General features: G+C 35.9%; 2 protein-coding genes across 7 annotated transcripts; one reads left to right on the top strand and one right to left on the bottom strand.

Annotated features, from left to right (window-relative positions):
- The first annotated feature begins 2,233 nt into the window (after window positions 1–2,233).
- On the top strand, window positions 2,234–8,881 carry LOC105210986 (protein EFR3 homolog cmp44E). Of its 4 annotated transcripts, XM_029039450.2 has the most exons (10): window positions 2,235–2,383; window positions 4,270–4,474; window positions 4,533–4,686; window positions 5,047–5,298; window positions 5,413–5,454; window positions 5,580–5,710; window positions 5,771–6,634; window positions 7,757–8,228; window positions 8,298–8,456; window positions 8,522–8,881. In XM_029039450.2, the coding sequence occupies exons 1-10, from the start codon at window positions 2,299–2,301 to the stop codon at window positions 8,666–8,668; spliced, it is 2,511 nt and encodes an 836-aa protein (XP_028895283.1). In that variant the 5' UTR covers window positions 2,235–2,298; the 3' UTR covers window positions 8,669–8,881. The 4 variants fall into 4 exon arrangements, with proteins under 4 accessions (XP_011180510.1, XP_028895283.1, XP_054091206.1 ...); XM_011182208.3 differs by lacking the exon at window positions 5,413–5,454 and having other exon boundaries at window positions 2,234–2,383; XM_054235231.1 differs by lacking the exons at window positions 2,235–2,383; window positions 5,413–5,454 and adding an exon at window positions 3,747–3,905.
- A 3,493-nt stretch (window positions 8,882–12,374) lies between these two features.
- On the bottom strand, window positions 12,375–23,732 carry LOC105210987 (protein germ cell-less). Of its 3 annotated transcripts, none has more exons than XM_054235233.1 (7): window positions 23,292–23,732; window positions 16,205–16,467; window positions 15,916–16,136; window positions 15,669–15,820; window positions 15,008–15,606; window positions 13,693–13,911; window positions 12,375–13,612 (listed from the first exon to the last, which is right to left on the bottom strand). In XM_054235233.1, the coding sequence occupies exons 2-7, from the start codon at window positions 16,357–16,359 to the stop codon at window positions 13,102–13,104; spliced, it is 1,857 nt and encodes a 618-aa protein (XP_054091208.1). In that variant the 5' UTR covers window positions 16,360–16,467; window positions 23,292–23,732; the 3' UTR covers window positions 12,375–13,101. The 3 variants fall into 3 exon arrangements, with proteins under 3 accessions (XP_054091208.1, XP_054091209.1, XP_011180514.2); XM_054235234.1 differs by lacking the exon at window positions 23,292–23,732 and adding an exon at window positions 16,724–16,744; XM_011182212.3 differs by lacking the exon at window positions 23,292–23,732 and adding an exon at window positions 16,596–16,733.
- Window positions 23,733–23,823: the final 91 nt, after the last annotated feature.

The following is a 23,823-nucleotide window of genomic DNA, read 5'->3' as shown; positions in this document are numbered from 1 at the left end:
CGATTTTAATGAAACTAGGTATATAATATTTTCATGACACCCTAAAGACACGTGTGGAAAATGGATGAAATCGGTTCACAACCACGCCTACTTCCCATAGAACCCAATTTTGAATTGAAGGAACCAATGAAGATCTCGGAATAAAACTTTACACAAATACTGTATTTGAGCTGTGACATCACTTGTGGAAAAATTGTCGAAACCGGACTATAACTTTTCAATGCCCCGGTTATCGAACATGAAGAACTCAGCGCTTAAGGGTAATTTTTTACCGAAAATAACGGTAAATCTCTCAGATATTTTAATGTAATTTAGAGGGAATCTTTTTCTTCTAATAGCGTGTCTCTGAATCAAAATTGGTTAAAACGAGTCATAATTTCCCCAAGCTTCCATATACCTAATTATGGGTTTTTCAAAAATACGATGGGCTTAGTACCTTGTAAACCGGTTAATATGTGAAATATCTTAGTCAAAGTAAATGAGCGTATAGTCTTAGTCAGTGTACCTTGTTGGTGAAAATGCGTGAAATCGGTTTATGAATTACCGCAGTCCCCATATAATATATAGGATGATATTCGTTATTCCTTTTGACATTATGTCGAATTATGGGTCAAATCTTAATAAAATTAAATAAATAAATTGCGAGAGTATGAAATGTTCGGTTACACCCGAACTTAGTCCTTCCTTGCTTGTTATATTATAGATATAACTCTTCCATCCTTTAATTTTCATAAATTCCAGCTAAAAGGTTTACTGGGTAAATACACACACAAGCACACACATTCTCTCCATACAAGAATCTCCATATTTTGCCAGCTGACTTCCAGAGCTTTAACCATATGACCTCTAAAGCTTTTGTTATAGAAACCGAAGCCTTAAAAATACCGTAGAGCTTTGGTGCAAACTGCATTTAGGCGTTCAGTCCTTATTGAGTGTCGTGAAAAATCGGTAATCAAACCCTAATAAAAAGCGAAAAAAGTGAGAAATTATTGTGGAAATTTTGTAAAAATTAACTGTTTATTGCTTAAGTGGCACATGTCATTCAAAGAAGCATTCTCCAATGCTATTACACATGTGCTGGTGTCTGTGAGAAGGGGGTGAGAGTGAAGTGTATAAAAACGTGCACTCCACACTTGTGAGATTTGAGAAAGTGCCACCAAAACAAAAGCAATTACATAAATAACAAATATTTTAAGGTGACCGGCGTAAAGTTTGGCAATAAAATATATAATTATCGGAGAAATTAACTGACGGAAAACTGTATATTCCAGGTATATAGAGGTGGTGTGGAGAGGTAATGACGGGTTTGTAGAAATTTTGGTATAGTTGGAGGAGTTTCTTAGAAAGTGCTTTCTTATAATTGGATAGATCCATTGCAAACAGACGACACACATTTATACTCACGTTCTATGGAGATAGGGAGAGACCTAGCCTTAGAAACAACTAAAAGTAGACGAGAAAGAATATCCTTCATCATGCCCTTAGGCCAACGTGTTGCTAAAATCGAATATGCTAATATTCATGTCCTCACACTTGATGAAAAACTGTATAACGGTTTTATGAACAGTTGAACTGCTATAACTCTGTAACCAATAAAGCTTCAAAATTAAAATGTGGTTCAGAGTTCCACTGGGGGAAAAATATGACATGTTAGGATAGTATCTTAGACATAGTCCTGCTTTAAAATTTATATTTCAGATCCTTCATTAGCTATTAGAACTATCTGAGAAACTCGTTGAACATTGAATGTCTTTCCCATACGACTCGAGAGGAAGAAAAATAAAAAAAATTAATAATAACAATATCCACCTCTCGGTATTATTGGGAACCACTTTAAGGGCGATGACTCTGTAAGGAATTAGAACAGAAACGCAGACTTTTATGAAGGATATATCTCAAGGAGATTATAAATATCATCACAGTTCTCAAAAATATAATTTTTTTAAATTTTGAATGCTGACTTATTGGGAACCACTTTAAGGGCTATGACTCTGTAAGGAATTAGGATAGAAACGCATACTTTTTTGAGGGAAAAATTTCAAGAATATTATAAATATCATTGTAGTTCTCATAAATATAATTTTTGAAGATGCTGAAGTAAAGCTCAAAAGAAAAATATAGAGTCCATTGAGTATCTCGTCTTTCTACCTACGTTGAATTTATTCAAACTCAATTTGGTTAGCGATCGATTTGTCTTACAATGTGAAATCGTAATTCCAGAATAATCCATTGTCATTAATTCAAACACATCTTGGAGACTATAACGGACATCGTTCCGTCTCCGGAAAGGTAAAACGAATGGCGTTAATACGTTGCTGTTTCGAACCAGTTGAATTACCGGAATTTTTCGATACTTTTGTGCAGAAATGCACAGATCCAACATGTAAGTAACAAGTTTTCTTCTACTTTAAGCCAAAAATATTATATATAAAAATATTAAACATCAATATGGTATATTCCATATAGAAAACAGCAAAAAAACAAGTAAGGAAAGGATAAGTTCGGGTGCAACCGAACATTTTATACTCTCGCAATTTATTTAGAGATTTACCTATATTTTCGGTGAAAAATTACCCTTAGGCACAGGAGTTCTTCGTGTTTGATATCAGGGGCCTTGAAAAGTGATTCAAAATTGAGTTATATGGGAAGTAGGCGTAGTTGTGAACCGATTTCGCCCATATCCCACCAGTGTCATCAGGGTGTTAAGAAAATATTATATACCGAATTTCATTGAAATCTGTCGAGTAGTTCCTGAGATATGGTTTTTGATCCATAAGTGAGCGACGCCACGCCCATTTTCCATTTTGTAAAAAAATCTCAGTGCAGCTTCCTTCTGCCATTTTTTATGTTAAATTTGGTGTTTCTGACGTTTCTCGTTAGTGAGTTAACGCACTTTTAGTCATTTTCAACCTAACCTTTGTATGGGAGGTGGGCGTGGTTATTATCCGATTTCTTTCATTTTTGGACTGTATAAGAAAACAGCTAAAAGAAACGATTGCAGAAAGTTTGGTTTATATAGCTTTACTGGTTTGCAAGATATATACAATAAACCTATTTGGGGGCGGGGCCACGCCCACTTTTCCAAAAAAAATTACTATTATAATGCGATCCTATATGCCAAATTTTATTTTCATAGTTTTATTTATGGCTTAGTTATAGCTCTTTATGTGTTTTTGGTTGTCGCCATTTTGTGGGCGTGCCAGTGGTCCGATTCCGCCCATCTTCGAACTTAACCTTCTTATGGTGCCAAGGAACACGTGTTCCAAGTTTCATTAGGATATCTCAATTTTTACTCAAGTTACAGCTTGCACGGACGGACAGACGGACGGACGGACAGACAGACATCCGGATTTGAACTTTACTCGTCACCCTGATCACTTTGGTATATATAACCCTATATCGAACTCGTTTAGTTTTAGGACTTACAAACAACCGTTTTGTGGACAAAACTATAATACTCTCTTAGCAACTTTTGTTGCGAGAGAGTATAAAAATAATTACACCAAATGGCCTTGCCAGTAACTTTTTGAATGTAAATCACTCTTAGAAGTTACTTCGTTAACGAACTGCTTCAACAATCGTTTTTCTAAATTTCTCTCGTATAATATATGATATGCCAATAAAAAAAAAATATTTATTTAAAAATTGCAATATTGCTAAAATTTTATATTATACTTTTCATAATATTTGAATCACCCGTTGCTTTTCGTATAATGAAACAGAGTGGCAACTTTTAATTGTGGATACAAATTCGTCATTCTTCACACCAGCTGATTCGTTTGGATTTATCGAATAAACATTGTGAAGAAATTGTAAATTAGTGAAGTGAACTTTGGAAAAATATAAGCGAATTTGTGTGTTTTTGAATATATATATATATACTAACGTTGAGCACAAAATGCCTGGTAAGCAATCTTATTACAAACTGCTGGAAACACAATTTTAAGAGAGAAAATTATATTGAGTCATGGCAAGATTGCGATAAAATATTTGCAAAACAATCACAAACATACCGACTGCTCATAGCTGTTACTACATACGTCTATACATTTGTGATTTTGTTAGAACTATTCCTACGATTCACAACTAAAGAGCAATTGTTAAAAATTGCAAAGTCTAATTGGAATACATATACACTTACTTACATATAACGATAGTTAATTTAGTGCACTGAAATGTTTCGTAAGTTTTGTTATTTATTTGAAGCTCAAAAAATAAGCTTGAATTATTTGCACATTTAATTTAACTGTTTCAACAATTTTCTTCTAGGTTGTTGTGGTTGTTGCTCAGCACTACGGCCGCGCTACAAGCGCCTGGTGGACAACATTTTTCCCGTAAATCCTGAAGATGGTCTAGTCAAATCAAACATGGAGAAATTAACATTTTATTCGCTCAGTTCACCAGATAAGCTGGATCGAATTGGTGAATATTTGTATCAAAAGGCTAGTAAGGACATCAATCGTAAACGTTACAAGTGAGTATTTTAAAGACAATATAAGTAGAAGTTATTAATACTTTTTTTACACAAATAGGTTTGTAGAAATCGCCATGGAAGCAATGGACTTACTACTGCAAGCTTGTCATGCACAGACTACATTGAATTTATTCGTTGAGTCTTTTTTGCGTATGGTACAGAAATTATTGGAAGACACTAATCCCAATCTACAAATTATGGCTACCAATTCGGTAAGATAAGTCACAAATACTAGTATAAATTAGTGCTTATCTTGATATTCTACAGTAGTTTTATTGATATTGATATACAAATAAATATTGTGTGCACAACATAACACTACGTAAGTTTAATAGACGTGAGCCGTACGATAGCAATAGCAGTGTTTAATATTATGCTTTCAAAGATCGGTTCAGTATTCTTGTAAAAAATTAAGTGTAAAAAGTGCAGTTTTAATACAAAAAACTTCTAATTTTAAAGTTCAATATTTTTTAAAAAATTAAGTGTAAAAAGTGCCAATATTTTTTTATTACAATTATTTTCAAATTTTAAAGTTTCAAAAATTGTGAATTTTCGTATTAATTCCGTTACAGTTCGTTAAGTTTGCAAATATTAATGAGGACACGCCTTCTTATCATCGCCGTTATGATTTCTTTATATCGAAATTCTCTGCTATGTGTCACGGCAACCATGACAATGTCGAATTCCGCGATAGCATACGCCTAGCCGGTATTAAGGGTCTGCAGGGTGTCATACGTAAGACGGTCTCCGATGATTTGGTTGAGAACATATGGGACAAAGTGCATATGGAAAAAATAGTACCGTCATTGCTGTTCAACATGCAGGTGAGTTTAATGTCAATATTTGATAATTAAAAAAGGCGTTAATTTATGTTGTTAATATGTTTTAATGAAAAAATATGTTTTCTTAATTTCGAAAATTGCATGCCGCTGAAAAAGTTTTGCGTGAACGTTTTGTTTGTGAAGAAAAATTTAATAGCGGTAAAATTTATTTTGTTAATATGAATCATGGTATTTATTCGCCAAGACTTAGTTTGTTGTTGTAGAAAAAATATTTAGTTTTTTTGTTGTTTAGAATAAAATTACTAATATTAACATTTCCGCAGTCCGGTGACTTAACACCCGTTGAAGACGCAACACATGTCACACCACCAGTGCTGGCCGAAGAAGTGCTACGCGAACTTGTTGGACGCGCCTCATTTGGTCATATACGCAGTGTCTTGAAGCCACTTCTCACGTGAGTAAATTCCTACAAAAGTCGGAAAGTACTTCTAAATAACACATTCTCTGCCAACAGTCATTTGGATCGTCACGAATTATGGGTGCCGAACACATTCGCTATACACACCTTTCGCATTGTTATGATCTCCATACAGCCGCAGTATTCATACACAGTTGTGGAGACTTTAATGCAACATTTGGATAACAATTTCAAGTCATCACCGAAGACGCGCACATCTTTAGCTGTTGTACTCTCGAAGATAATCGCAATCGCCGCTGGCGAAAGTGTTGGTCCCTCCGCCTTGGACATTATTAATAATTTGCTTACACATTTGCGCACCAGCGTCAGCACAACAACAGAAATCACCGCCGAAGAATCTCAATATCAAGAGGCACTCATTAATGCGCTTGGCGAATTCGCCAATCATCATCCGGATTATCAGAAAATTGAAATAATGTTATTCATTATGAATACTGTACCCGATCTGTCGAAGAAAAGCAAAAGCGATCAAATGCTACAGAATATACTTTTGAAATCCCTTTTGAAAGTTGGCACACAGTACAGCACAGTTTCATTTGAGAAGGCCTTCCCGGCATCCTTCTTACAGCCCTTATTGAAGATGGCACGCGCACCACACGACCCTACACGTGTCATCGTTATGCAGATCTTCCAGGCCTTGCTCGATCGCCACCAGAACGAAAAAGTGCTCAGTCATGTGACTGTGAAGCCCTATGCAGCATTGTCGCAAGAGCCACCATCGCGCTCTGACATAATATTCACGCATAAATATGGCGCCAATATAATGCAGGCGCTGATCGATAGTATGGCGCTGTCGGATCGCATTGACTCGCTTATATCCAGCTACAATACGGCAGCTTTACTGATTGTCGAAATGGCTTGTGGCGAAACCGTACAAGAATTCTTGCTATTCATTTTGGGGTGAGTATCTCGTATTTATATATGTGCTTTATAAGAAATCTTCAATTACAAATTGTGTAACGGTGAAGGTGACTTCTCAGTCCCCTCTTACGTCGATGATTGCACGGTAATGTCATCGGGCAATTCAATCAATGACATGTGTTCGAACGGCTGCTTCCTCGACTTTTCTCTCTTCTTCACTGCTAGGAGCCTAACAGTCTCCTCTACCAAATCCACAGCGTCTTTTTTGACCAACGGGTCGAAAGAGTACAGTCTGGACCTGAACGTTTTTGTCGATGGCATCCGACTGTTAAAAACCCCAAAATTTTGGGTGTTACGCTGGATAGCCTGTACTCTTTCACTTCCCATATGACCGCGTTTGTTACCAAGGAGCAGAGGCGCAACAAAATCCGCAAGTCGCTAGCCGGCAGCATATGGGATAAAGCTAAGAAACGTTACTGGCAACTTACCAGGCTACGGGCCGGCTGGTCATGAACTACGCAGCTCCTATATGGTCGCCTGGATGCATTAAGGCGCAGCTGGGGAAGCTTCAGACTTGCTACCTTCCTGAAATACGTCGACGATATACAGGACTATACCGACCGGACTTCGGATGGAAGAGACTTTCGACAAGCACTGAACGCCATTCACAGAGGAGCCATTAACACCTTCATCGACTCCCTCACCGAGAATGGCGTACTTGGAGATAAAACACCACCCATCGCAAACACAGAATTCGAGTTGCCTCGCGCAACTTCATTCTTGATACTGTAGCAGTTTATACTCCTACCTATCCAGACTGAACACCAACATACACAATATATATCCTGCATGCAAAGAGTCTCCGCATGACACTAACTTCCTTTATGCATGCCCCCTAAACCCCACTCATCTAACACTCATTTACCTGTCGATATAGCTCTTTTCCTGGGTCTCCTGTTAGATTACTTCGATTTCAATTAATTTAGGCTTGCTGGTTCAGAACTTTTATCGTATTTGGTTTAGGAGGGAGTGAGTCTCATGCCTTAACAAGAGGGCCGACGTTATGTTCTCACTATGGTCAGACACTCGATAAACGAAACCCCTTTCTTAATTTTCTAATACTACAGTCATTCTACAAAATTTGATTTTTGTTTCCCGCAGCATTCAACAGATCGCACTCACAGCCGATTTGGAATTGGAAGCCGTGCATAAGTGCAATTTACATTGCATTGCCATCGCATTGATGTCGTTGATTTCACGCGTCACTGGCGTAAATAACTTGCTTGAATATGCGCAGAAGATAATCGACGCAAGAAAAGAGGAGGCACCATATTTTCTACCACCACTTTTGGATCCGAAAAAGACGACAACTTCGAAAATGAACCTAGGCTTACCACATCTGACCATCGATAAAATCGCACTGGCCGAAAATCTACAAAATGCCGGCATGGACTCGAACCGTTTGCAAACCGGTACACCATATGCACTAAATCAAACCGATAACCCGGCACACCGCCACTCCTGGGTGGACACAGTGAGCAATCCACAGTTACCGCAGCGTAATAGTTCAGCAGATTTGACGGCATATAATGCCGATGGCGATAGTGTTACGAGTTCACCAGGCGTTTCGAAGGTTGTAACAGAAACAGAAATTCAAAGAGGTCAACATTTGATGTTTCTAAATTCTTAATTGCTTTTGCAGAAAATCCTTGCACCCGAATACAATTTTGAGGCCATGAAACGTGCCTTAGCTGAACCCTCCGAGGCGATGAAGCGTGAACAGCGCGAAAAGCAATTGCAGATAGTGCGCACCTTCCGTGAGGGTAATTTTGAGGACTTGGTACGACGCACAGAGCCCAAAGTAAGTGTCTTTCTAGGAAATATGCAGAAAATATTAATAAATAATTTAAAATTCTGTCTTCATAGCATGATCTTATACAAAATCGCCTAAATGACCTATTCAATTCGCTGGCAGTGGAGCGTCAGATAACCCAAAGCGATATTAAAACGCAGCAGCTGCAAGCAGAAAAACCGATTTACGAGACGAATTTCCCCGAATTGTTCTATTATTAATTAATTATTTGTAATCAAGTCCATTACACTCGAATGGCAATTTGCTAATCGCTAACGCTGGGCAGCTTCAAAATGCTCCTATTGAATATGTATGTAATAAATATGTCTTCTTGCTTGCAAAAAACGTTGTAAACACAAAAAAATGTTCGATGTTGTTATTGCAATATATACAGTTAAACACAGTTTTAATTATTAAACAAGTTTGTAAAAGTATTGGCATAGTTTAGATATTGAAAATATTCAAAATGTTTGCTTATAATATAGATATTTATATTGTATTTTAGTTTTTGGCATTCCATTATTACAAATAGTAATTATTTTAATGGAATGTAGTTATAAAGAAACTGTGTGGAATTAAATTGGAATATTAAAATGTTGCAGAACCCCATGGAACTTTCTTTGACTTCGAAAATATTTCTAGAAAAACCAATATATAACCGAAATTGATTAAACAACGCTCCCCGTTATTGTTAAATTTAAATACTTCGTAATTCTGTTGTGTTGTAGCGGGTCCGGGTCCGTTCTGGTTACGTAGAACCGACTGTCGTGGAAACGGATTTCGAAATTCTCTTAACCAACACTGGGATTACATTAATCGCTTTAAAACCAGAGATAGGAAATGAGCCAAGTAAAAAACGACCTCCTAATCTTTTCTTGCTTGCACTGCCTTCACAATAACAAATCCATGCGATCTGGTTCACTCAAACTTCACTTTTCAACCCTACTCCATTTCAGTTGAAATTCGCTTTCTCGATATTATCGATAACAACTTAACCTGTCAAACGAATGATGACTACTACTCAGAGAGACTTAGTCTGGGTTCCCGGCCATAGGAACATCTTCGGTAACGAAAGGGCAGACGAGTTGGCAAAAGCAGGAGCCGTTCTAGACGAATCCGAAGCTGAGCCAATTCTATGCCCTCTAGGAACGATCAAAAGAGAGCTCAACATTTAATTGGAACAATTAGCAGAGAACAGATGGAAGAATACAACAAAATATAAAATAGCTAAACAGACATGGCCAAAATATGATAAGACTAGATCTACGGTATTATTAAATAGGTCCAGGAAAAGTATTTTCAGACTTACAGCTACTCTAACAGGTCATTGGCCATTTGGAGAACATGCAATGAAAATGGGTATACCCTATAATAACATTTGTCGAGGCTGTGAACTGGAGGGAAATAAGGAAACAATTTTCCATTTTCTCTGTGAATGTCCAGCCCTATCGCAGATACGACACAAGACACTAGGAAGCCTTCAGGCATTAAGCCTTGAATGGATATCAACTAAAAACATATCGGATATAAGTAGTTTCATCGAAAACACAAAGTGGTTTGAACGGAAAGATGAAACGGGACAACAGTAAATTATAAGGTCTGCGAACAGTGTATCAAAATGGCACATCTAGTGCTAATTGGGCCATAAAATGATATGGCAGCACTCATACCTACCTACCTACTACTCAGAGAATGCGTGAAGGCACTCCATCTGTATCACTGGTATATATATATATATATAACATAATCTAACCTAACCTGTCAAACAATATTAAATTTAACAGTTTTCACCCGCCCCCTATTCAGTTTTTTGTACCTATTTCGTAAACTATTAGAGCTATATCAAGCAATCTTTCTACTGTCATTTCCCTTACGTACCCCATTACACCCCATAAAAATAGGTGAAATCGGTTAAAAACCGATAACCACGCCCACCCCCCATACAAAGGTTATGTTGAAAATTACTAAAAGTGCATTAACTCACTAACAAAAAACATCAGAAACATTAAATTTTGCAGAAAAAAGCTGCCCACAGATTTTTTTTTAATGGAAAATGGGCGTGGCGTCGCCCACTTATGAGTAAAAAACTATATCTCAGAAACTACTCGACCAAATATCTCCCTTTTTTATCTTTATGTAATCTGTTTCCATCTAGACGGTATCTTCATAATACCCCCCTCGTAGAAGCCCCCCTCCTTATTTGCGAAGAACTCTGACAGCCACTTTTCACAAGCCTCTTTTGAGTTCAACTTTACACCACCAAGGGCGTTCGCCATGGACAGGAACAAGTGGTAATCACTTGGCGCTATGCCCGGGCTATATGGTGGATGCGATAAAACCTCCCATCCGAGCTCCCGTAGCTTCTGACGAGTCATCAACGAAGTGTGTGGTCTGGCGTTGTCCTGGTGGAACGCTGCACTCTTCCTGTTGGCCAATTGTGGAATCTTGTGGTCGATCGCCTGCTTCAAGCGGTACAGTTGTTCGCTGTAGATGGCAGAATTGGATGATTCCCTTCCAATCCCACCAAACACATAGCATAACCTTCCTGGCCGTCAATCCCGGCTTGGCCACTGTTTGAGACGATTCAGCGGCCTTCGACCACGACCGTTTTCGCTTGATTTTGTCGTATGTGATCCATTTTTCGTCGCCAGTCACCACTTGCTTCAAAAATGGGTCCAGTTCGTTCCGTTTCAGCAGCATATCGCAGGCGTTGATTGGGTCCAGAAAGTTTTTTTGCGTCAAATCATGCGGCACCCAAACATCAAGCCTTCTGCAGATGGTTTAAAATGGTTTGTTGACTAACTCCCATCTCCTGAGCGATGTCATCTAACTGGTTGTTTTCCATGATTTGATCGGTATTCCTCGTCACAGGTCTTTCATCGGCTGGCTTATTCATGGTGTCGTTTTCACTCGCTCTGAATCGGCGAAACCATTCCTCCACAGTTCGAAGTGATAGAGTACCAACCCCCAAAAAGCAATTAATCTCATTTGCCTTTAACGAAGGAAATCTTTAAAATAACGCGAACTTCCGCGTTAGTGAACTCCATGTTTACACGTCTCTTGACTCTTGAACGCAATATCCAAACTAAACATGCATAGCGTCGTTTTGTAGGTTATGTCAAGACCTTTTAAAGATGTATAGTATTGCCAGATAAGAACGCTGGAGCGCTTTTTACAAAGCCGCGAAATTCAAAAGACAACAAGGCGGAAGGGAGGTACTTGCCAATATAATATTTTTTCGGCATCCGGATATTACCGATAAACAAGAAAAAACGTTAACTTTGGCTGTATCGAAGCTAATATACCCTTCACAGGTGCATTTCTTTTAGTAACTATGTGTTTAAGCAAATCTAAAGACGTAAGAAAAAGTAAGTAAAAAACAAGCCCTTGATTTCGATCGTTCAGTTTGTATGGCAGCTATATGCTATAGTGAACCGATATGAACAATTTTTTCGGAGATTAAATTATTTCTATGAGCAATAACTCACACCAAATTTCGTAAAGATATGTAGTAAAATGCGGAAGTTTTCCATACAAGCCCTTGATTTCGATCGTTCAGTTTGTATGGCAGCTATATGATATAGTGGTCCGATATCGGCAGTTCCGACAAATGAGCAGCTTCTTGAAGAGAAAATAACATCTGCAAAATTTCAAAACGATATCTTAAAAACTGAAGGACTAGTTCGTATATATACAGACAGAAAAGACGGTCATGGCTAAATCGACTCAATTCAACTTATTGATCATTTATATATATACTTTATAGGACCTCCGACGCTTCTTTCTGGGTGTTACAAACTTCGTGACAAACTTAATATACCCTGTTCAGGGTATAAAAATGGTAACGAAATCGGTTCACAACCAAGCATACTTCCCATATAATATTATACTATTTAGAATTCCATTCCATTCAAAATGCAGTTAGAATTGATTTGTTAACGCAGTTAGTTGTATATTATTTGTGCGACACCATTCATGATTATACATAATATAGTATGTATGTATGTACAGAGTAAAAAAAAAAACAAGATAGTATATAAGTATAAAAAAGTTTGGTATACAACTATATATAAATTTTAATTCAATACAAATATATTTACATAGCGATATTTTATATGTATGTTTCCATGTACGTATTGCGAGAATTTGACATTCTAATACGATATTATCTTTTGTAAAATCATGATTTATAAATTGTGAAAGCTGCAAAGCGAGTATTACTAATGTAAATAACTTCAAATTTCATTTGTTATTGAACTTAAACGAAAATGCAAACTCAGCAGTACAGTGTAAACTCTCGTTCCAGATCGTATGCTTTCTTAAAATCAACATACATATTTTAAGCATAATTTGGTTTCTACATAATATTTATATGGATACGATATTGCAATGCATAGCCTGAGCGGAATTCACTTTTCATTTTTCCCCCACAATGTACAAACAAATATTTAGACAATTGAGAATTCTTCTTAATGGATGAAAGCATTTTCCATTTTTGCTGTTTGTGCGCGTTTGTGGCAGAATTTATATTGCAAAAGTATTAAAAAATAATATTCAAATGTATGAAAAATATGAACACGATTTCGTTAGTAAAATAATCACAAAATATATGGAACGTCTCCATATTATACCTATGGCATTTAGCTAATCTACTTTATACAAAGTCGGACGCCGACGAGGAGACCGACACCGCCGAACCAACGGATGAAGCCGTCGACACTGTAGACGTTGTGGAGGCAGCGCGATGTGTGGGCGGCGGTGTTAGCGGCATTGACGGTACATTTGGCGGTGAAGGCGGCACTACACACACCGCCGAGTCATCGGCCGACAACATTAGACGCTCAGCGGCTGCAATGCTGTTTGTTGGCGTGCCTGGCCGCTGTACGGACGCCGCATCGCCGGCCGGATTGCAATTGGCACCGATTTCTGATATAGGAACTGTCGCCGTATTTAGTGTGTCTTCATTGCTGTACACATGTTGCTTAAAGTGCTGTGACGCCGGCGGCACAACCAACAGATTCACCGATATGAGCAGTGGATGCACCAGCATGGTGTCCATAAGCATTATCGTCACTTCCTGATTCTTTTCCAGACTGAGCGAAGTTATTTCGGTCTTTTGCGTGAACGTTGGTTGACGTTGTGAATTGATCGAGGTCACCGAAGTGCTGTTGGATTATGAAAATATATTATATTCCATTAAACTAAGTAACGCGCAAATCTAGTTAGATTTAGTTTTTCCCCTCACCGTATCATAAACTGCCTTTTCGTTTGTAGACTCAATAAACGCTCATGCTCATTACGATGGTGACGACGTATGCTAAGTAGCCGTGAATCAGCGACCAGCACAAGATCTAAGCCGAAGTTGAAACCTGTCCAACGCCACTTCTGATAGCCGGGCTCGAGTAGTACGCGACCACAGCGCATACAATTCTTATAAAAGACATCGGCATCGAGGTTTTGCGGTCTGCGAAAAAAAATGTGCAAAGAAGATTTTTACTAACTACAAATTTATGTTCTCGAATTTGGAAGTAGTCTTTTTATAGTTCTCAATTTTACCTCGGCTGGTATAAAAATATAATTATTTTCAAAAAAGAATAATTTTTTTTTGGTTCGTTTCGTAAAGTGTAATATCTAAAAAATATACTCTGAAACTTTGATACGATCCGAAATTGATCTGATAATTACATTTCGAGTTATTCGACAAATAACAAAGAGCGTTCGGGCACCCCAAAACGCTAGTATGAAACTTTAAATGTGTTTTTCTCAAAACTATATTTTTTGAACTGGATGACAACTCGAAAGCCGCTCAGTAGATTTTATTGAAATCTATACAGCTTTTGGAATACATAATAATCCTGGGCCTAATCGAAGCCTTTTTTATTATCAAAAATTTCGATTTTTTAAGGCCAATTAACCGTTGATTTTCCCGAAAAACTAGAAAAAATGTAACGGGGCCGACATTTTAATTTTTGAAGAAAAAAAAAACAAAAAAGCTTCGATCAGGCCCAGGATTATATATTTAAAAACTAATTTTCCTTATCCGATAGATTTTAGATTAATCTTCAAAAAAAAAGCCTGATCAAAACTTTTTTGTTTTTAAAAAATTTCGATTTTTTAAGACCAATTAACTTTTGATTTTTCCCGAAAATCTATGAAGAATTCCTGAGACCACCATTTTGTTGAATTTTGAAAAAAGGCTTCGATCAGGCCCAGGATTATCTATTTATAAAACTGATTTTTCTTATCCCATTGATTTTCAATGAATCTGAAGACATATGATTGTCACCGTAAGGAACTTTTTTTTTGGAACTGGGTCTCATTTTTTCGTGTCACTGACTACCCCGAACCCCTTAATATGGAATCGGCCATAAATATAGCCTAACCTGCAAACTCATACTATACGTATACATATCTACTTCAAAATGTATTGTAATAAGAAAGTTATGCACCCAACCAATTGGAATAGTGTGTTGATATATTGTTTATGATAAACATACAAACTACATAAAAGATCTGACTAATTTGTTGCAGTTCCCCCGTTGCATGCAAACTGCACTTACCCCTCCTCCGGCAGGTGGTCAACCTTTAAAATAGAATGCCAATGCGTCAATACATGACTATGCAGCCAATCCTTTGGTATAACATTGTCATTAAGTACGATTTTCAAATCCGTATGATGATTGGTTAAGTACTGCGTGCGTAACGCTTGGAATGCCGGCACAAATTGTTGACCCTCAGCTGTGGCCAGGAATGAACGTTTCTCACTGCGATTTGCAAAGTAATCTTTCACCAGTTCTGCAAGACACTGACTAACGCTGTTGCTGTTATTGCTGTTGGCATTGCCGGCAACGCCACTTCTACTGCCATCGCCCTCACCGGCTGTAGGCGGTATATCCGCAGTGTTTTCGGCATCGTAAAGTGGATGCAGACGCAGATACATCCAAGTACGCAGTAATGTGTATAAGGAAAACTCCGTCTGCATAACGTATAAATCGGGGCTGGCTACCAGTTTTGTCATTAACTCTACGCTGATCTGTCGCAGCAGTTGTTCGTCTTTGGGATAAATGCAGAGTAAATTTGTTTCCAAAAACACCATTGCGGCTTTCTTAACATTCACGCTGCCATAGAGACAAGCAGCTTCGTAGTAACTAATGGCAGTCTGCAAATAAGTTGAAGAATTATACGAACACCAAAAAAAAGTTCTATAAATGAGACACACACCTCCGCGTTAATGGTTTCAATCATCACTTCAGCGCATTTGTCAATAATGCCCTCTAAATGGAAGAGTGTCGCGGTGGCCAATACCGAAATCACTGCCTTTGGATCAATTTCTATCTCATCGGAGTACATGGAACCAAAAACGGCATCCAGCGCTAAAAACACGTTATGAAATCAAGATTTTTTATATTATTAGAAATTTTTATATTATTCTAATTTTTTTTTATTATTTTACATTATTTATGCTTACCTTCCAGCGTTATGTGTTCATCTAAAATTTTAATGTGCACAAAATCCTGACAGGATTCCTTCCACGAACCATTGAACATGCTGTAAAAGTACGGGCTCTGACATAGATACACCTTGTGTAGATTCCACACCTTGCCCAGCGCCATAACGGCAATATCGGAATTTTTCTGCTCCTTAAAAAGCGCCTGGTAAATGTATTGTGTGGTGGTGAGTAGTCTTTTTCTGTGGGCGGAAAACGGGAAATGTATAATTGAAAATTGAAAGTTGAAGCACCAAACTGGCATACATACTTCTTTGGCGATTGCGTTTCGCTATTCTGTAGCTCATCTGAAGTGCTGCTAGAGTCTAGCGAACGTTTTCGTTTGCGGCGTCCAGCTAATATATTGACGACATTGTCGCTGCAGTGCTGTAGCGGTACGGCCAATTTTGCCATAAGCTGACCCATTGCTGAGGGTTGTGGACTTTTTCAAAAATATTAGTTTAGTAGCAACTTTGGAACTGTTGTCGGCAGCTTTTGTCTCTTGCCGCCTTTTCAGCACAACGTTTTGTTTATCTATAAATAAAACAGTAAACACATGAGAAATGTCAAGTTTCGCACACTAGTCACCTACACTAGCTGTTCGCTTTGTTCTTTAGGCATTGTGTTTGCATTGAGAAATTCCATTAATCTTATCAACTTACTTAAACACGGACACATATGAACGTGTATTTGCAAATATAGCCACATATATACACATGAATACAGTAAAACTTATAAATTTAATTAAACAACATCAGATTGCTGTTTTAATTGCGACTCACACACTCACAATGTTAACTCTTCGATTGATACTCGGATATGTTGCAGAGAAAATCAACAATCAGTGCAGAAAAAGGAGAGAAATATTAAAAATTTATGCTTGACAAGATTTATTTTTATTTATGTTTTTCAAACGTTTCAAAGTAAGGAAATGCGAAGTTCGGGTGCAACCGAACATTTTATACTCTCGCAATTTATTGATGAAATTTTATTAAGATAACACAATTTGACCTATAAATTGGTCCAATGGAATAACGAAAACCTTCATATATAGTATATGAGGACTGAGGTAATTCCTAAACCGATTTCACTCATTTTTACCACCAAGGTATGCTATATCCAAGACTACACGCTCACTTCTTTTTGCTAAGATATCTCACATATTAACCGATATACGCGGAATTAAGCCCACAGTGCTTTTGAAAAAACTATTATTAGGTATATGGGAGCTAGGGGTAGTTATGACCCGATTTTAACCATTCTTGGTACAGAGACATACTATTCGAAGAAAAATATTCACTCTGAATTAAATTAAAATATCTGAGTGTTTAACCCATATTTTCGGTGTAAAATTACCCATAGGCACTGAGTTCTTCATGTCCGATAACCGGGGCCTTGAAAAGTTATAGTCCGATTTCGACAATTTCGCCACAAGTGATGCCACATCTCAAATACAGTATTTGTGTAAAGTTTTAATCCGCTATCTTCTATGATTCATTATGTATACATTATAAAGTGAAGAATAGATGATGGAATTCAAAATAAACTTATATGGGAAGTAACCGTGGTTGTGAACCGATTTTGCCCATTTTTCATCCGTGTTATCAAGATGTCAAGAAAGTATTATGTACCGAATTTCATTGAAATCTGTGGAGTAGTTTTTGAGATATGGTTTTTGACCCATAAGTGAGCGAAGTCACGCTCATTTTCCATTTTTTTTTTTCATTTTCATTTTAATCTGCAGGTCCCCTCTGCCATTACTTTTGTAAAATTTAGTTTTTCTGACTTTTTCCGTTAGTGAATTAAATGCTCTTTTAGCAATTTTTAACCTAACCTTTGTATGGGATGTGGGAATGGCTATTATCCCATTATAAATATAAATTTTTATGGTGTGTAATGTGGTACGTAAGAGAAATGACTGCAGAAAGTTTGGTTGATATGGCTTTATTGGTTTGCGAGATATTTACAAAAAACGTAATAATGGGCAAAGCCACGCCCACCTTAAAAAAATTACATCCGGATATGCCTCTTCCTAGTGCGACTCTTTATAACAAATTTTAATTTTCTAGCTTTATTTATGGCTTCGTTATGACATTTTATAGGTTTTCGGTTTTCGCCATTTTGTGGGCGTGGCACTGGTCCGATTTCGCCGAATTTTAAATACCCAAAGAACATATGTACCAAGTTTCGTCAAAATATATTATTTTTTTCTCAAGTTATCCGTTGCACGGACGGTCCAACAGACAGACAGACATCGGACGTAACTCGTCTGGTCATCCTGAACATTTTGATATATATAACCATATATCTAACTCGTTACAAACAACCGCTATGTGAACAAAACTATTATACTCCCTTAGCAACTTTTCTTGCCAGAGTATAAAAATTACTGCTACTAACACATTGTTTCCAATTGAAAGGCTGTATATACTATAGGCAGATATACATATGTATACATAGATATGTACATAATAAACAATTGAAAATGATATCAAAGCGCAACAAAATTAAACCTGTTATGCTGTAATATTGTTAAGGTAAATATGTCAAGGTCGGACGCTATGTTTGGTGGAAATATGCGAAAGAGGAGATTGAAAAACATGTTTAATGCTCACAAAGAAAATGCTTAGACGCTCAAAATGGAAATGCTACTACTTACTATATAGGTACTTAAATTGTATTGTGTTTAATTGTGCTAGGAGGCATCTCCACACAGAGGAAGCTAAATATAAAAATAGCAACAATGACGAAAGCAAAATGAATGTTGAGAAATTACGGTATATTTTTGGAGTTCACACTCAATGAAAAACAAGCTGCCATGTAAACTTTTTTACATTGACGACTGGCACTGATTTTCATTATTTTCTCGGTTTTATAGAAAGTCATTAAGTATTCTTAGATAAAAGTACCATTACTTGTTAAAAAAAAATAAATACTAATTTTCCAGCCAGAATTTACATAAAAAGTATTTGAATTTTTTAATGATTTACGCGCTCAGTGGATTCGTGAGTCATCAGACATGCACTTGGAGTCGCAGCACGTTTTAAACCCTTTTCACTACTTCCGTTTTTATAAGAATGCACGAAAAAAGCTATTTCGTATAATGTGGCACAGGAATCGAATTTACTATAAGATCACAAATTTAAATTGCATGTCTTCAACTTCCGGCTTTAAAGAAATTTATGACGCCTCAAATTTAATTGGCGATAAACTGGAACTGTTGTGTTGCAATAAAGTACAACTCCCACTTTTTTCGTTTTTCATTTTTTATTTTCTTTTGATAACTGCATTGCGTGGGCTAATACGAATACCAACCGACTTTAAAAGTGCGGTATTTCAAAGCGCTTAAAAAATAACACGAACTGATTTACACTTTTCTTAGCAGACGGCATACAAAGCATGTTTAATACACGATTTTTAGCGCTGAGCATGACATAAACGTTCGGGGAATATTAATTAGAAATTCCTTTTAAACTAGTTTAAACAAAATGCAACGAATATTTGAGCACATCACATTTGAGCTGATCACAATAAATGAAACAACAGACAAATGTCTGGATAGAGAATTCATTAGTAGCAAATCATATGGTCCATTCGATTTGTAATCATTTTTAATTTTGTTAAAACCATATTTCTTTGTCCTGTGCATTTATATTTGTTTATATAGACAAATAATAAATTGAGCTTATGCACCGTGGTGGTCTATTGTGCCCTGTGCTGTACCTACAGCGATTTAAGCATTCGCAATTTTTTTATAATTTAAAATTATTTTTAAAATTTTGCGTTAAACCAATATTAGTGCAGGAACCACAAAATACTTATAAGTATCGTTCTTTTTGATTGACGTTTGACATAAAGTGAAGTCATGAAGGAACGAAAAACTGAACAAAACAAATTAAGAAATAAATATGTTTGTATTTGGAGTTTCGCAGAATTATCATTAAAAAATATTAATTTTATCTACATATGCAAGCACCTACATATATAAATGAATCGAACAGCGAATAATATGCATATGAAAGCTTTAAATTACAAACACGAAACTAAACGGCTTTTACTTATATCTTTTACATATCTCTTCCACTTATAGACGGTAACTATTTTTCCACTATTAACAACAATAATTTCAATTTTTACTTGTTAAAGATTACATCATTGTTATTATGGTTTATTTTTACACATCATTCATCGTTAGCACTTTTTAATTGTTTCCTATTGTTGAACTTCATTCATTACATTACTGCCGATGCCGCGGCGTGTTTTTGCCACCAAGCTATTAGTGCCTCTTTAACATACATAATATTTGCGCTAAAGTCATTAATGTGTGCACACTTAATTTGTAATAATTACTGAAATCCATGTATTTTAAGAATTGTACAAAATATTGTAACTCAGGGAGTTTAGACTACATAACTACATAAATTCAATAACGTTACAAACCTACAAGCCTGAGCCGAATTGCATTTAATTTCACAGCCAAAGCTAATGCTAAACAACGTGGATGAATGTTATAAAGTTTAACCAAAACCCACAGTTGATAGGCTGTTCACAGAAGTAAGCCGAAAATTCCATAAATAATTATTATATTACAAATTAAATATAGTAAACAAGTGAGCAATTATAATGAATAAATGGTAAGCAGACACAACTTAACGCCGTCAGGTTTTGAACCGCCGAACATTTGTTGGCCCAAGCTAAGAATATATGAAGAAACGAAGCATAAACGCGCTACACCACGCCGGCAGCCCATAATAGATGGAATAAATGTGTAAGACAAGCAACAAATTCAATAAACATTTGCGGAGAAAAGCAAAACATAATGGAATGAGTGGCGTACATTCATGGGTACCTACAAACCTACATATATTTGAGTCTTTGTGCGCACATACGGACCGACGACCATGTGTAGAATGTGAGTAGAAAATGTTTACCAAAACAAAAACAAGATGTTGCGGTAGGGTAGTAAGGATCAGTTCGACAAGAAGAAACTACATACATACATAAAAAAATAATAAAAAGAAATATCTCACACAAATGTATGTGCAAGATTGTTAGAGACACGTTCAAAATAACAGGTGAATAAACTTTTTGAAATTGAAAATATAATGTAAACACTGCAATTGTTAAACTATATATTTCGCAGCATTAAAAAGATAATTAAAGAGTTATAAACTTATTTAAACATTTTATGAATGTTATGAAATATTAATTGTGTTTTGAAATATGAGTTATATGAATACACAATTAGGAATTAGGAATTCCAAAGTGACAGTGAACTTATTATTTCGCCCAACGTTTTACTTGCACTCGCGCAGTGCAGAATGCCCCATTGATGTTAAAGCAATGATGTCATTGCTTCTGAAGTAAAAATAGTCAAAGACGTTTGTACAATAGATATATACACACTATAGAAATATCATTATGAATGTATATGTATGTACAACAGCATGCAGATAATATGTATGGCAAAATCAACTGAAATTCATAATTAATTCAAACATACATAAGTATGACTAATTCAAAACAGACGTAGTTATTAGATACATTTTATCGCACATACTTTAGCCCATTCGTATATTGGGTAACATTAATAAACATTGTGGTGAACATATGTTGACCATAAATAATCTAACTGCAATGTTCGCAAAAGATTTGGAGTTCCAATAATATGGATATAATAAGATCCATGGTATAGGTAATATGCTTTTTTAATTTTCCTGCGTTGTGTGTGTTGGGAGCGTTGAGCACAGACTTCTTAATAAGCTAAGGTGATATGTGATATTTGTGGATCGCTCAGTATCTCCATTCAGTTCGCCGATTTCTTTACTAATGCCGCGTGCATCAGATAATACAAGTGTTATTTAGAAGTAGTAAGGAAACCAGTGACGTTATATTTGCGTTTATTTAAAGCTGCAAGTGTACAGATAAGCGATGCATTGTTTACCAAGATGATGACTTTGTAAGTAGGAAGATGTGATTTTTCAATGACGAATGTTCTGTCGACGAGTTAAGTTAAACAATCTTGTAAATTTGCAATTTGAACACATATAGTTTACGGGAGTTGTTATGAATACATATGAAACACATAATATTTGGTTTTGTCCATGTTGATTATTCTCATCTGCAACATGCAAACGTTTTGTGAAAAATAAGACAATATTGAAAAACCAGAAAATCTCATATACTCTGCTCTACAAATCATGCTTGTACTCTAATTGGATTTTTTTAAGGAAAACCAAGCGAAACATACAAACGTAGTAGAGAGTGGGTGGTAATTGCTTGTATGCTGTGTATAAAATCAATGAAATGTAAAGCTTAAATTTATACTTAAAACAAAACAATTGACTACCTATTTTATTTCCACAACTTTTTATGTTGATAATAATTTAAGAAAATGCAATAATAATACACTTACTATTCCTTAAATAGATTATAATTTTACACTTACTTAATACGGGGAAACTTTAGTATAGTATCCCCCGATTTCAGGGTTAAAATAGGTATGGTTGGAAAGAGGACGATCTCCAGATTACGAATATATATAATAGTTGCCGCAGGAGACTTATAGTTTTCGAGATATTCGCATTTAAAGTTGAAAATTTCACAAATTTTATGTGGCGATATTTCGATTATTACTTAACTTTTAATTTATATAATACGCTTATTATACACTAACACTTCACTAAATTGTTTCCACATGCTTATTTTATATCAATTGGTTTAATATTTGCTTTAAATAAGCATTTTAATTTTTAAACAATTTTGTTTATATGCACAATAACCAGGTTGACAGATATCAAGTATTGCCATAACCAAACAAATGAAAATAAAAATAATAATCTTTCGCGTATTTCTTTTTTCTGCAATTGCGGCCTTCGGCCGCGCTTTTGAAAAATAACTCTGGTCCACCCAATATCATGGGTTTTCAAGAAACAGGAATAAATGTATTATAAATCATGTAATTTTTTTATTAACTTTTATTCGTTTGTAAAATATGTAGATTTGGCAACACTTGATATCTGTCAACATGGTTATTGTGCATATAAACAAAATTGTTTAAAAATTAAAATGCTTATTTAAAGCAAATATTAAACCAATTGATATAAAATAAGTATGTGGAAACAATTTAGTGAAGTGTTAGTGTATAATAAGCGTATTATATAAATTAAAAGTTAAGTAATAATCGAAATATCGCCACATAAAATTTGTGAAATTTTCAACTTGAAATGCGAATATCTCGAAAACTATAAGTCTCCTGCGGCAACTATTATATATATTCGTAATCTGGAGATCGTCCTCTTTCCAACCATACCCATTTTAACTCTGAAATCGGGGGATACTATACTAAAGCCGACCCCTTAATACTCTCTGGATATGGATATTACAGAAATTTTCGAAATTACCAATAATTTCTTATAAATTTTAGTAATTCTTGACGGAATTTGTTTGTGATATGCAGTCAATTGCAATTCGTAATAAGTAAACACCCGCTTCAAGTTATCTACGCATTTATCAGGACATTTAACTAGCTTATAAAAACACTATTTTTCACTTCTCACCATAATATTTTACGTTTTATGATTTTTTTTCTAGAATTGTAAATTGTTTTAAAACCAAAATTTTTCAATGCGAATGAAATTCAACAATTTTATTATATATTTTATTATTTTGATCACAAATTCATTAAAACCCGTGAATATGAACGAATGCACAAAACTTCATATACGGATGAAAGTAAACAGCGAAATAAACAAAATAAAGTTAACAAGTCGATTTTTTTAGCCGTGGGCAATGTTGCCAGATGTTTACTTTTTCAAATCGCCATAACGCATTTGAACGGTTCGTGCGTTTGACAGCAAAGCGTCACGCATGAAAATAAATACATCAAAT

The sequence above is a fragment of the Zeugodacus cucurbitae genome, chromosome 6, assembly GCF_028554725.1.
Source record: "Zeugodacus cucurbitae isolate PBARC_wt_2022May chromosome 6, idZeuCucr1.2, whole genome shotgun sequence".
NCBI classification, from domain to species: Eukaryota; Metazoa; Arthropoda; class Insecta; order Diptera; family Tephritidae; genus Zeugodacus; species Zeugodacus cucurbitae.
The sequence above is the reverse complement of the archived record's forward strand: the minus strand, read 5'-3'. Positions and strand labels throughout refer to the sequence as shown.